This window comes from Nothoprocta perdicaria, unplaced genomic scaffold (genome assembly GCF_003342845.1).
Source record: "Nothoprocta perdicaria isolate Ctin4 unplaced genomic scaffold, notPer1 scaffold_139, whole genome shotgun sequence".
Taxonomy (NCBI): Eukaryota; Metazoa; Chordata; class Aves; order Tinamiformes; family Tinamidae; genus Nothoprocta; species Nothoprocta perdicaria.
The window spans coordinates 1,807,503-1,820,644 of record NW_020454527.1 but is presented as its reverse complement, the minus strand read 5'-3'; the positions used below and the strand labels follow the sequence as shown (position 1 = coordinate 1,820,644).

At 47.4% G+C, this 13,142-nt stretch overlaps 1 protein-coding gene across 5 annotated transcripts in view; it reads left to right on the top strand.

The window, feature by feature from the left end:
* ZFAND3 (zinc finger AN1-type containing 3) overlaps nucleotides 1-13,142 on the top strand; it is a 118,781-nt gene that overhangs the window by 87,968 nt on the left and 17,671 nt on the right. For all 5 annotated transcript variants that reach the window (XM_026034033.1, XM_026034030.1, XM_026034029.1 and 2 more), the window contains one exon: nucleotides 4,542-4,607. In XM_026034033.1, the coding sequence (XP_025889818.1) occupies nucleotides 4,542-4,607 (66 nt within the window). The remainder of the gene's footprint in view (nucleotides 1-4,541; nucleotides 4,608-13,142) is intronic.

The following is a 13,142-nucleotide window of genomic DNA, read 5'->3' as shown; positions in this document are numbered from 1 at the left end:
GACTGTGTAAGTGCACAATCTTCAAGGCAGCTTTACAGAATGCTCTAAAACACTCCTCACTTTATTAAGAGGTTGGATGTGCGGCAAGCACTAAAATTCCTTAATTATGAAACTATTTGGAAGTTAAGCTGTGCACATGCAGCCTATTGCATCTGGGATGGAGATGTACTGGGCTTCTGTAAAAGAGCCCTGGTGAAGGGGTGACTGATGACTCTCTTTAGAGACTCACTAGATGAACTTCATGGCTAGCGTAAAAATTCTGACCACGGAAAAACTCACTAAGGCCATCATGCTAAAAAAGCCATTTTTTCTGTTTAGTGGATATAAAAAAAATTGTATGTCAGTTTTGTCATCAAACCCTGTGCAGAATGCGTAGATGTGCTTTTCTGTTGAAGGGCCATGTCTGAGATACCATGCCCAGGATTTATAACCTGATTTATAACTGATTTATAAATAATGGTTTATAAATACACGACATCATTTGAGTTTGGCCTGGGTTTATCAGCAGAACCAGAGGCTGACAACTTTCCCATGTGTCCTGTGGAAATACTCAGCATTTGGCATTATTACTGCGGCCGTCTTAGTTGTGTTTTGTGCCTTCTGAATGAAGGTACATGCTTTTTAAAATGAAATGGATGGATGAAAYGGGTCCTGGATGAAAATGAATCCTACATACCCAGATCTATCGTATACGCCTTTTTTAGAAAAAGTCCCGCCTTGGAGAATGCAGCTGCATGTTGCAGTACGAGCCTTTTTTTCCYGATTTTTCTCTAATCGTTGCCAAAGGGAACTGTCAGCGAGCAGCGAGGCAGGAATTGGGGCGTATACCCTTTGATAATGGCCCGCGCACGCAGGCCCAGCCGGCCGCTCTTCTTGTCCCGCTGGTCACAGGCGGCTGCAGAAGGTAATTTCCCGAGTTGCCAGCCTGCTTTCTTCTCACGCTGCTCTTTGGGGGTTTCTCCGGACGAGAAGAAAGCAGCAGCTATTAAAATTGTGCTGAGCTGCAACGCTAGCCTGTTGCCTGGCCGCAGGATTTAATATTGCAATTAAACTTGCACCCATATATGTGACAAAGGTGCAGCTTAGGGGATAACATAATAACTTTAAGTTTCTCCATAAACTCCTAGCACTGACACATGCATGCACTTTTTTTTTGTGAGTTTCAGCTGTARAGGTGCATTGAGTTGTGGGATGTTTCAGTCAGCTCTTAGGAAATGCCCCTAGTCTTAGGTGCCAGTGTAGCACATAGAGGAGGTTAGACTTTTTTTCCCTCCCCCTCTTGAATTCAGATTTCTATTARAAGTGTCACCTTTATCACTGTGGAACAGCACAAAGATTTCTCTGCACATTTCAGCCTAATCCCTGCAGTTCCAATTTCATTTAAGGAACTGCTCTGGCTCTTGCGTGTTACACGTTTAAGCTGGAGAGATTTGGTGTGTAGATCAGTGAAATCATATCRGATAGTTGGATAATCATAGGTTTATTAAATCTTCTCACAGATATTTCATGATAATTCTGAAGCCTAATGACTGCCAGTAGGATAGCCCCCTGTTCACTGTGGTTCCCTTCACAGTGCAGACTAAGCAGTGTATCCCAGGATCCCATTTATTGAAGTGACAGAACCCCAGGGAACATGAAGCAGAAGCGCTATGGGGTAAGGAGAGTGTTGGCAAGAGCTGCACATGTCCTGAAGTCCTGAGGAAGTATTTATAACAACGTGGCTTAACAGCAGGTTTCCAAAGTACAATTTTCCACTTCAGAATACCTTACAAAGTAGGAAGGTATGAGGACAAATGGGGAAACTGAGGGAAAGCGCCTTGGCTGAGGAGCTGGAGGCGGGCAGCAATAGAAGGCCCTGCGCTGCCTCCAGGCACTCCCCTGTGCCCGAGGGAGCCATCCGTTCCCTGTTGTCCTGCAGAAGGTGCTTGTGGATGAAGGGCCGCAGAAATAGGCAGTGGCAGATACGTAGAGCTGGGTTTTAAAAAGGATAYGTTTGTGTGCGGTGTGGTCCTCTTACCTGTTTAGCGGGGATGCAACTGGAATCACCCTGCGTTTGCTGCAGAGAGCGTAAACGAAGTAGTTCTTAAGTATTAGAAGGGTTGGGTGTTCTTTCTTTCCCCAAAGAAAGTGCATTCCATCTGCCTCGACAGAAATTAGAGATTTAGATTACCTTTTGTTTATGTATTTGTGCTTGTAATCAATGGCTGTTTTCARACTCAATTGGGTAGATTAATTAGATTGTGTCTGCAGCAGTTCAGCAAATGCACGGCTTGATTAGTAGTTTAGCTGGCTCTGAAGCAGGGTTCCTTCCCGCATGGCAAAGAGCAGTAACACTCTCCAGGCCCTGGATATTCACACTGTCTGTATCCCAGAGATTCACACTCTCCAGGTTCTGGATATTCAGCTTTGTCCTGACTACCTTCTGGCAGCTGTTACATGTGGGGAGTTTGGGGGCTTCTCTGGGGCAGGAACTGCCGTGGCACTGAAAGCTCAAAGCAGGGCTCMAAAGTGCTTATGTTGCTGTCAGCAGAGGTTAGTGAGCCTCAGGTTGCTTTAACCCATTTCTKTTTCCTTCACTGTCTTGTTTATTCACTGTCTGGCTCACAGTTTCTTTGCAAGGTTCTGTGCTATCTAGAATTATTTTCATGTATTACCACACTCTTAGGCATTGCATTCTTGTATAAAGTGGGTTTTGGTCCAGTCTGCATCTCCTCTGGTCAGTAAATACTTCCCAGTGAGCTTCAATTTCACCAGACTTGAGTGTTTTGTGGTCAAATTCCGGATTTTCTACGGTAGTATTTGGTGTTTTTGGACTTCTAATTCCCTCCTCTTGGAAATATGTTACTGTTGGTCAGCAGCTGCTGTTTGGAAAAGGTGTGCTGATCCCTGGAAAGGGTATCCAGGGGGAGAAGCAGGGAGGAGGAGGAGGAGCTCTGCTTTATTCTGTTAACCAGACACAGAGTAGGAGGTCGGGGTATTAAGTTTTATATAGCTATGCAGCCTACAGACGCTGGGTTATGTTGGAAGCTAGAAATGTGTGACCTTCCAGTGCCCACCAAAGTGTTTAGTGATGCCAGTGTAAATCAAACTGATATTTCCACTTTTATATTGTAGCCCAGTAAAATTAAAAGAGAAAAAAATGATTTGGCGTTGACGATTTCTCACTGTTACTAAGTGGTCTGTAGATGTGGGGTGAGCACCACATCCAGGCTCAGGATGCCTGAGCAAACAGAACATTCCAGGTTTTTTCAGTGCTTTTCTGGGAAGCTGCAAGCGCCAGTTCCCGCTCCCGTGTGYGTTTCCCAGCGCGTTGAGGCTGCTCTCCCGCGTGCTCCGCTCCCGGCTACAAAGGCTCCTTGTGGTGCCGCAGAGCTGCGGGGTTACCCTGCACGTGAAGCTCCCCAGCACCTGCTCCTTGCAGAAAAACAGAACAGCAGAACGGAGTGGGAGCAACTCGGAGAGAGAGGCAAGGGGTGAGAGATGGCTCTGCTACCAACCCAGATTTGTAGGATCTGTGTGCAGGGGGGAAGCCRGCGGCCAGGGCCCCGCGCTGTGTTTCCAGCTGTGCTAATGCTGGGTGAATAGGGAGAAAACGGGTTTCGGGGGGGCCTGTTTGGRGGCTGGACAGGCTTGTGTTAAGCTCCTCCTGTCATTACACTCAGCTCTGCTGTGCTGCCAGCACGATGCTGCTGYGTTGCCAGCAGTCCAGGGCAAACTTGGTTATTGATGTTCCAGTAGCCAAGCTCTGCTGGCTCTAACCTCATTTCAGGCTCTCYAACATCATCCGATTTATAATATCCAATTATCAAGGCTGTTAGTGCTGGTAATGCCACTGTCAGTTTGTCTTGGCTTCGCTACRTGGATTTTTTGCTTATTTATATTTTTATTTATTTCTTGCTGCAAGTCGCTGAGTGCAGAGAATTGGGCYTAACGAGGTCCCTGGAGGGCTCCTCCTGGGTGCTGCTGCACGTGGAGACGCCGCAGAGCAGCCGCCGCCACGCGGATGCCGCAGCGGCGGGAAGGGCCCAGCAGCAGCACGTGCCGGTGGGAGCCGCTTGCTGGGCAGTGCATGTGCAGCACTGGAAGGCACGGGGCAGGATAAAGGGCAAAATCATTACGCTGCTGATAAGGTCTCGTGGAAGCYGAGAAGTGATGTCCCCCAGTGTGTTATTTGTGGGTTAATGAAATAAACTTCTAGCTTTGCTCCAACRTGAATCGCACCTTTCCTAATACTGGAAATATTACAATTGCAACGTGTATTTAAAAAAAAAAAAAAAAAGTCATTTAAATATCTTTTAAAATGTCTTTTAAAATGAACTGTAACATCTGTCTTTTCCCTCCAACTTCTCACCTGGTTTCTGAGCGCAGGACACGTTCAGATTTCATGGGAAGAAAACACTGAAACCTGGGACTGCCCTGCACCTTCTTTCCAAGACACGAGCGATCCTCAGTGTTTCTGTGTTCTGTGCATAAACGTGACGTGGTTGTGAATRTTAAATACCAGCTGATACTGCGAGACTTAGGATGTTCTCTGTTTCCAGGTGGGCCATGCACAGGTACCGCTCATGCCTCCTTAACCACACCAACCAAAAGATCTTGCGACTCAGGTAGGTGCCTGCTGCGGGGCGAGCACGGGGCACCACAGCGCGTCCTGCGCACCCATAGCGTTATGGTCTAGTAGCCCAGGGTGGCAACTGCACTGCCAGAGGGCTGTCAAAATGCACAAATACATGCATAGACACACATGCACAGACACTACATATATGTATATACACACACTCTATATATGCATATATAGAGGGTGTTTATGGGAGGAGAAAAGCAGATAAGCTTATCTCAGTTCTGTTAAACTGAATTCTCTGAATACTGTGTTTCCAGGTAATGTTTGTAAACATAAGCAATACAGGAGTAATCAGTTTGATTTACATGCAGTGATTGCCATGCTGCCTTGGAAAGGCAGAGCATGAAGCAGAAAAGCATTCGGAGTAGGGCCGACTTGCCTTGGTTAGAAGACACGGGACAGACACCTGATGGTTGCCTTAGTCTATGACAACAAATCGGGTCTAGGTCCTTCCCATGATCCTGCCCCTCCGTGGCACGCGGGGACRGTGGGTTTCTCACGGGGCTGGTGCCCATGGGTGGCGGGTCGGGGCCTGGGCAGGCCAAGGCTGCTGCTCGTGCAGGGGGTCTGTGGCTGCCCGGCCTCTGCGGGGCCTGGAACGTGCTCCCGGATCCCCTGGATCCGCTCCTGTACCTTTGCTCCGGGAGCTGTAGGCCCCAGCAGAGAGGTMGCGGCTGGCACTAGGGCGCAGCGACTCTAACCACCCCAGCTGCTTTTAAACAGTCAATTTCAACAGTAGTTTTAAACAGTAATTAAAACTAATTTTAACAGTGATCTTTAAAAAGTAATTTTTGTCTCTCTTTGCATTTATGGAATGTCTTTTAGCTGAACTGAGTGCAGGAGGGAAGGGCCTTCCTATTYGGGTCTGCTCTTCTTTCAGGAGTTGAAGGAAAACTTCCTCCAAGATCATTCATTGCGAGCGCACCCGTGGTGTTTTCAGAATGCTTGCTGCCAATTGAGGATGGTTTTAATTGTATCATTAGCTTCACTGTGGTAATTCCCTGCATGCATTTGTTAGCTTGCAAAGGGTATGTGATGACGAGGATCATCTTCATCTGCAGCGCAGGGAGGTTAAGCAAGAGAAGCTGCATTTCCTCCTCTGGAGGAGCAGAGCTTTCCAGAGATCCAGAGTAATCTGGGACAGTGCCATGAACGTCGCTTGTCCCAGCCCTCCTGGGTACTAGTAGGTGCTGGGTCTGAATTGCCCAGAATTGGCAGAGCGTCGGTTTTCCTCTTCCTGTGGGCCTGGAGCCATTCCCTGGAGGGAAGGGAGMTGCCCTCCCTCTCCTCTTGCCAGCTTGTGCTGGCTTTGTGTGCTCTGTTGCAGTGCTTCACTCAYGTTTCAGTAGAGGCTTGTTAAAAAGATTTTTTTTATTATGTTATAAATACTGAAAATGAAGACTAGTATATGATTTTTTTAATAGGATTGTGGTTAGGAAAAAAACAAGTGAGCTCACTATTTGAAGTGCTACATGGGAATAGCAAAAGCTGCTTGGATCAAAGCAGCTGAAGCTCCTCTACGTGTTGGAAATGGCCCGCGGAACGGCTGGGTGGCTTTCCTCAGTACTTCTTATTTCCAGTTTATACTGTTGTTTGATGCCTGTGTGTTTAATATGTGTTTGGTGCGTTTAACAACAAAACAGAGATGTTTATCCAGTCRCCTTCAGTGACCTAAGCCGGCTGATTTTACACTACTTTGTTGTCTCTTACCTGGCAAGCCCAGAGATGAGCATAGCATATAATATATTATGTCTTATAATATAGCATTTAATATATTGAAGAAGGATCAAAGACGGAGGAAAATAAGTTCTTTTGGGGAGAAAGAGAGAAGTTTTGACCTCGTGCACTTGTCAAGTATTTGTATATCAGCATGTGCYCCCAGGGCAAGGGTAGGTGTGCAAAGATGGGTTAAAGCCTTGGATCCAGTAGTCTGTGTGATGCTTGAGAGGCTTTGTGGTCTGAAGGTTTTGTAGGAGGAGGGATGGGGCTGTGGCCCAGGGAGCAGCTTTGATGCCTTTTGATGTGTGTTTGCATGCTCAGGAGTGGTGCTAAGAGTAATCGCAGATGTTAGGCTGAGAGGCTTGTTCTGCTACACGGRGGCCTGGGTTCTGACAGCACAGTGCTAAATAGGATATTAGTCTTCCTTCTGTGCTGTACAACCTAAAGATGATTAAATATGCAATTCAAAGGCAGACTTTTAAATATTTTCATGCAGCTGAAAATCCTGGAAACAAATCAATGGGAGTGTTTAAGTGCCCTCAGATTGTTTTTAATTGTGTTTCAAAGTGTGCAGTTGACACAGGAAGAGAAAAAGGAGTAATAATACAATCAGTGCATAGATTAGATCCATTAAGYTGGTGAACTTTTAAGTTATTTATCTCTCAGTCGTTGTTCCTGAGAACCTCACTACTCTGTGTGGGTGCGAATCGCTTGCCTCTTATGGGGCCGCCTGTCCTGGCCGGTGGGCCGAGTCCGCAGTGCTCCAGGTCGCAGTGTCTGTCACGTGCTGCTGGCTTTTGTAGTTGGAAGCTGGGGTTGAAAAGATGTGGAGGATTCTTGTGCTGCTCCAGCTGAGCAGGTAGATGGTCCTTTTTGAAGCTGAACGTTCAGGTTTTGCTTTGCCTTTTTCTATAGTAAGGAGTGTGTGTGATTGTAGCAGTGGTGGAAGAACACCATGAGGTTGCACGTATGCTGTCAGGAGGGCAGCCTTTTCTGGAGAGTACTTTTTATTGTTGTTCCATGGGACCCCTAAGGTGCTTTTTAAGGTGTCCCACAGCACTGGGCTTCTGGAGGGCGCTGTGCTGCGTTGCAAGGCCACCCTCCCTGGAGCACTCTTGCCAGAAGCAGGGATGATAGCAGAGCCTTGCAGCCRTGCTGTAAATCACCCGGCCCTGGCAATAACAGTGCCCATTAGGGAYTTTTTTTTCTGCCTTTGTTTTCCCTGCTCTGTTCCCTGCTGTACTAATAGAGGAGCACGTCAAGCAGGGCTGTAATTTAAAGTTATTGCCTAATAGGTGGGCGCTGAAGAGGAACGGGCAGGAGGGAAGGCATGGAGACCCGACGGCCGCTCGTGAGCAGCTCCGAGCGGGATGAAGGGCCTGGGCCTGGCACGGAGGCGGGCGATGCTGCTGGGGCTGGGGTGGCCCTGTGCCCAGATCGGAGGGGCCCTCTTGCCTTCCCTGCCCGTTGCTGCTGCTGGACGCTCTGCTCCGCGCTTCCAGCCGGGGCTGGGAGCCGGCTCGGGCCGCTCCTGCKCTGTGCGACCCTGCTGCTCTGCGCTGGCTCTCAGCGTTGATTGTCTAACAGCCTTCTCAAAGCCTTAAAAGTATTGAGATTAAAATCCTCCTGATGGTCAGGATCAGAACAGTCATATCTGAAGACATTTTAAAGACTTGCTGCCATTGTCATATTTATTCTCAGTGTCTTGTTAGTTTACAGAGTCGCTGTCGTTCGTTAAGAAGAGTGGACGTGGTCACCTGGAGTCTTCTTTTCACTAAGTACCCTTTAATGTTATACTGAATGTGTTGCAGCTGCTATGGCTGAAGACCCCAAAGAGATGAGTTTAGATTAAATGTATTAGAAGTTTGTTTGAAGGCAGCTCTGCCTGCGATGTCACGATGCTCCTTGCCTGTGGGTTATTAAAACTTCTTGTTCTTGGGRAAGTTTTTAAGAGCTTCTTAGCACACAGTAATTGGTAGTACTTACAAAAAAGTGTTTACTGATCTTCTGTGTATCAGAGAGAGTCTAGCACATTTCTGTGGGAGTGACAAGCCATAAAGAAAAAAAAAAATGCCCTGAAACTTGGTTTTATCTTTATTTTAAAGAGCAGTGTTGCAGGCTTCGTGGTCGCGCGTATATTAATCACTTGGGCAGGTTGCTTCTGGATGAGGTGACCTCCAGCAGCCCCTTCCAGCCTAGTTTTTTCAGTATCACAAGCAGGGACGTTGAATTTCACATTGCTGGAACACCTGCAAGTTCAGAGACAAAGATATTAGCGTCGCGTGTCTTGCGCTTCCCATCTGCACCCTCTTCCTGCAACTTAGTGAAGATACATTTTGGGAAAATATTGGAGCAGGAGCTGGGTAGCCTGGGTTTCCTTTCCTTGTTTTGGGGGTCATTGTCTTGCCTGCCTTCGCACGACGACACGGACAGTGCAGCAGGGAATCCTTGAGGTCGTTCCCGACTGGAAAAGCTGTCAGGTCTCCCCTGTGGGCGGCCTGGAGAGGTGACTCCAGGATTTTCCYTGGAGCACCACAGTTCCTGAGCGGTGCCCGGGTTCTCCATCTGGGCTGGAGGGGAACAGTAGCAGGGAGCATCAACAAGAGGGACGGGCAGCCCTGTGTTGTTTTCAATTAGGTATTTCATTGCACCAGAGGGTTTTCTAACCAGTCYGGCACTGAATAATTGCTCTCAAATATACTCAGAGCTGTGCTGCTGCTTATTTTGTGCTTAATTTCTTTAATTAATTAATATGTAGGTAAGGTAGAAGCCACTTGTTACTGCTGCGTGTACTTGTGCTGGAGCCAGTGCCCCAAGGGGTTTTTATTTGATTCTCGGTTCAGGCCTCTCTTCTGACTGACACTTTCAGGGACCATCAGGGAGCTCCAAGTACAAGTTTTCGGTGTTTTTCATTTAGAAATTAATTTTCAAGAAGACCTTAAAATTATTTCAGAGACTCTTGACAAAACCAGCCAACTCTGGGTCTGCATGTGCGTGCAAGGGGATAGTGAGTCTCTTGCTATAAAATGAAGGATTTAGTAAAAATTTGTRTGTTGGCTGTTTGTGCCAACAGGTTCCCTTGTTTTTCTACCCTAGTTCTAAATCATTGTCTTGAACATAAACTTTAGGAATAGCTCCTAAACCGAGGTCTTGGAGGCAGCTGATAGGAAGGCAGGTAGGTATAAGACAGCCTCTGTTGCAGCCTCTGAGCTTCGTTGCTCAGTTCTTCTCACTTTCAATTTGAATCAGTTTTGATGCTTCCCAAATATCTCTTCTCAAAATAGTAACAATTCCCCAACAGAAGAGCTTGATTTCTCATTTACTGTAGAAAGCAATAAGGTACACAGGAATGGTTATGCTATGAAAAGAGACATTTTTTCCCCCCAGGAAAATTACTAGAAAAAAAGTAGCACAATCAGGGCGAGTTGATTTTTAAACTTTATTTAAAATACCAAAATTGAAAACAAAAAGTTTGAATGTAGGTCAGCTGTAGGTTTCAGAATCCCCTGTTAAAGCATTCAGTAAAAGTTTTATCAAAATACAAGAATTCTTAACTTTTCTTTTCTTGACATTAATCAGATGGTCCTTGGAAAGACAGTCTCTCATTGCAAGATTTCTGTTACTAGCAGCATCTCTCAGGCTTTGCGGTTAATGACAGATCAGTTCTTTGAAAGACAAATATTGAAAATAYATATTTTTTACTAGTAGCAGTCAAGAGTGCATTACAATTCCTCTTCTGAATCTGTGCCTTGGCCTTGGAAAACCCTCATTATTCCGGCATGGGAAGAGGAGGACTAGGAAAAACTCAGCGTACGACTGAAGGATAACGGAGCGGGGGTTCTGTGTGGAGCTGGGCTTAGGCTGTTAGTTTGAAGAACGGCCTTTCCGAGCGCTGCCGGATTGGGGAGGGCAGCGCTCCGGAGAAGCCCGGGGCASAGCAGCCTCCCTTATTTCTGTCCTCTCCAATTCCCTGTCCGATATGTGGTATTTACAACATCACCTCTTTCTCATCGTTGCAATATTCGAGAGTTACACAGAGCACAGGGGGCTTTCATTAAAGCCAGGGTAAACACCCTGGGATGGGACTGGCTGCTTTTGCATTGCCTGTTTTATCAGGGGCAGCATGAGCTTGTTTGTGCCTGCCCAGACACGTTTGAATGTGTGAATATGGGGATTTGTGGGCAGATAGGTAGTGTGCAGGCCCCGCTGAATGGCTGGGATGCTCGGGATTCGCCTTCACAGCTGTTGCAAAATTCTTCCCCCTTCTCATCATGTGTATTGCTTTGCTGTAACTCTTCCTCCTCCTCCTTGTCTTTCTCCTTTTCCTTTTAGGTCTCTATCTGTACATTCTTCCTTTGCATAAAAATCTTGCTCTGATTATTTAGGCCACCTCCTAGAATGTTACTTATTGTCAGGCTTTAACTGTCTCTACAAGTCTGCCCTTGTCCTTCTTTTAAACTTCATCCTGGACCTAGGTTTTCTGTTCCTCCAAGCTGTTTGGTGGGGTTATTCTTCCCATCAGCCAAGTTAGGGGTGCTTGTGGCCTCATAAAGTGTCCGAGCTGGCCGAAAGGCAGCCCCTTACTCCAGCACAGGTGCCTGAATACATTTACATGTGCATTGGTGGAATCAGGTGGGCTGTGCAAGTCGGAATGTGCATGCAAGTAAAAAGGTTTAAGAAATTTAGCTTTGCTGTTAACTCTTGAGTCAGAGAGAGCATATGGGTAATGGAGTAATGCAAGAATTTAACTATCAAACAGTTCTAGTGCTGGTACCTAAACATGAGGTGACAAACTTAATTCCCTTTGCAACTGCTTGAACAATCAGGATTTTGTTAGGCAGCTTAGCAGAGGGTTTGTGTAAGAATCTTTGAGACTCGTCCGTGTGAGGCGACGTGTCCGGAGGATTCCCAAGGCTGAGAGCACGAGCCCTTCCAGCCATGGTTGCCCATCAGTTTTTTGAAACAACTATGTTAATTTTGGGTTCGTTTGAAAAAAAAAAAAAAAAAAAAAAAAGATGATTTTAAACAATGTTTCCAGCAAATGCAATAGGAAAGACCAGTTAGGGAGGTGATTTCCTCTCAGAGGAAATTTCTGATGCAGCGTCACCGTGCCGGGGAGTTGAGCAATCCCTCCTTTAAAGATGGGAAAATGGGAAAAAGAAACCTAGAGAGCCCCAAGGTTTTCTCAAGGGAGTTATCTGCTGTTTTGTAGTTGCTGCCCGTGGCCCCTGAGCTTCCTGCCCTGCAGGGCTTGGGGGGCTGGGGCTCCCCATAGGGGGTGCGAGGGAGGCGGCAGCGCCACGTGGGCCGATTACTGCCAAGGCAGCTGAGACGGGAACGTGGGTCAGCCCGTCCGTGTGATGGGCCCTGCGTGGAAAAAGGAGAGAAAAGTGATGGAGAGCCTCAAAAGCTGCCCTCTAATCACAGGACAGAGATTCATCCCGTGCTTGGAAGTGAGCAGCAGAGGAGGAGCTTCCTTGGCTGCTGCTGTTCCRTGGTTTTCCCCAGCCCTGTTACGTTGCTCAGCACTTTCCTCCCTGTGAGCCTTACGGCTCCCTTGCTCCCCACCCAAAAGTTTCTGGTTTAGGAGTGATGCTAAAATGCATTTTGAGAGTGAAAATGTGTTTCATAAAAGCAAAAAGTCGTTCCTGTTGTGTGAATCACCGTGCCAAGGAAAAGCCTGTTGTTGGCTGAAGGAATCGCCTCTCCCGTAGCCGTTCCTGGCTGTTTGGGAACTCGTGCTCAGGGCTCGCTCTTGTCTCCGGTCAAACCCTCTGCCCTGTTGCTGGGACCCTGCCTGATACCAGTGAATGTGTCTGCTGGTCTGCAGCCCAGGTAGTAAAGAAAGAGTAGTTTCCATTTGCTGTCAACTCTCTGAGGTTTAACATTGCTAAATTCCAGGTACTGAAAGATTTATTTTGTGTCACTATTTTAGCAGGGAAGAAATGCACACTGCATTGAATCCAGGAGTTCTGATTTCTGATTTATATCTTTGTCCTGACCTCATTCCATAATGTTTTCCATGAGGAGCTGTAGGCATGTTCAGTCCTGTAACAAGGAGGAGCCTGYGCTTGCGTCCAGGAACTGACACCAACCCGGAGAGTGAGCCCCACTTACTTCTGTGTTAGCTCCGTTTAATTTATGGCAAGAATATGCATTTAAAAATCAGATATCTAATGTATAATTTCTGTCATGTTAGCCAACTTACATTAATATTCAAGTAGTCCTTGGTACTGAACAGGAAATTTGTAATTAAACATTCTAATTAGGTGTCTGCTAGCCGGGTGTGGGGTAGCAGGTTCTCTCCTTGCGGAAAGCTTTGCATGGCCCCATTAGCTGCTCGGACAGCGCGTGGCTCATACACAGAAAGGCCTTATTTGGACTCTATAACAAACACACTGCCAGGTTTTCCACTGGCTTTGGTTAGGCTGTCACGTTTGCTTCCGAGGAGGCCCCGAGTTTGTGGTTCCTGCAGCAGAGGCGTGCAGGAGGTGGGCAGCAGTAGCAGCAGTTCCCCGAGTGAGCACGCAGCGAGGCGGCTGCCGGGCGCGCGGGCTGCCCCGTGCATGAGTGTCCCTTGCGTGGCCCTGCGCTCCTGTTGGATTCCTGTCGGATCGTCCTCTGCAGGTTTGAGGTAAGACAGGATTCAGGACGGTGTCAGTGATTGCTTTKGTTCTCGAGGCGGTTCCTTCTCTGCTGCGCCTGGGTTCGGCCGCGGTTGCTGCTCTGGGTTGCAGCACGCTGCCCGCCGCAGGTTGCTGTAGCCCTGGCGTGGTGCTGGGGTCCGTGGCAGGGCTGGGAA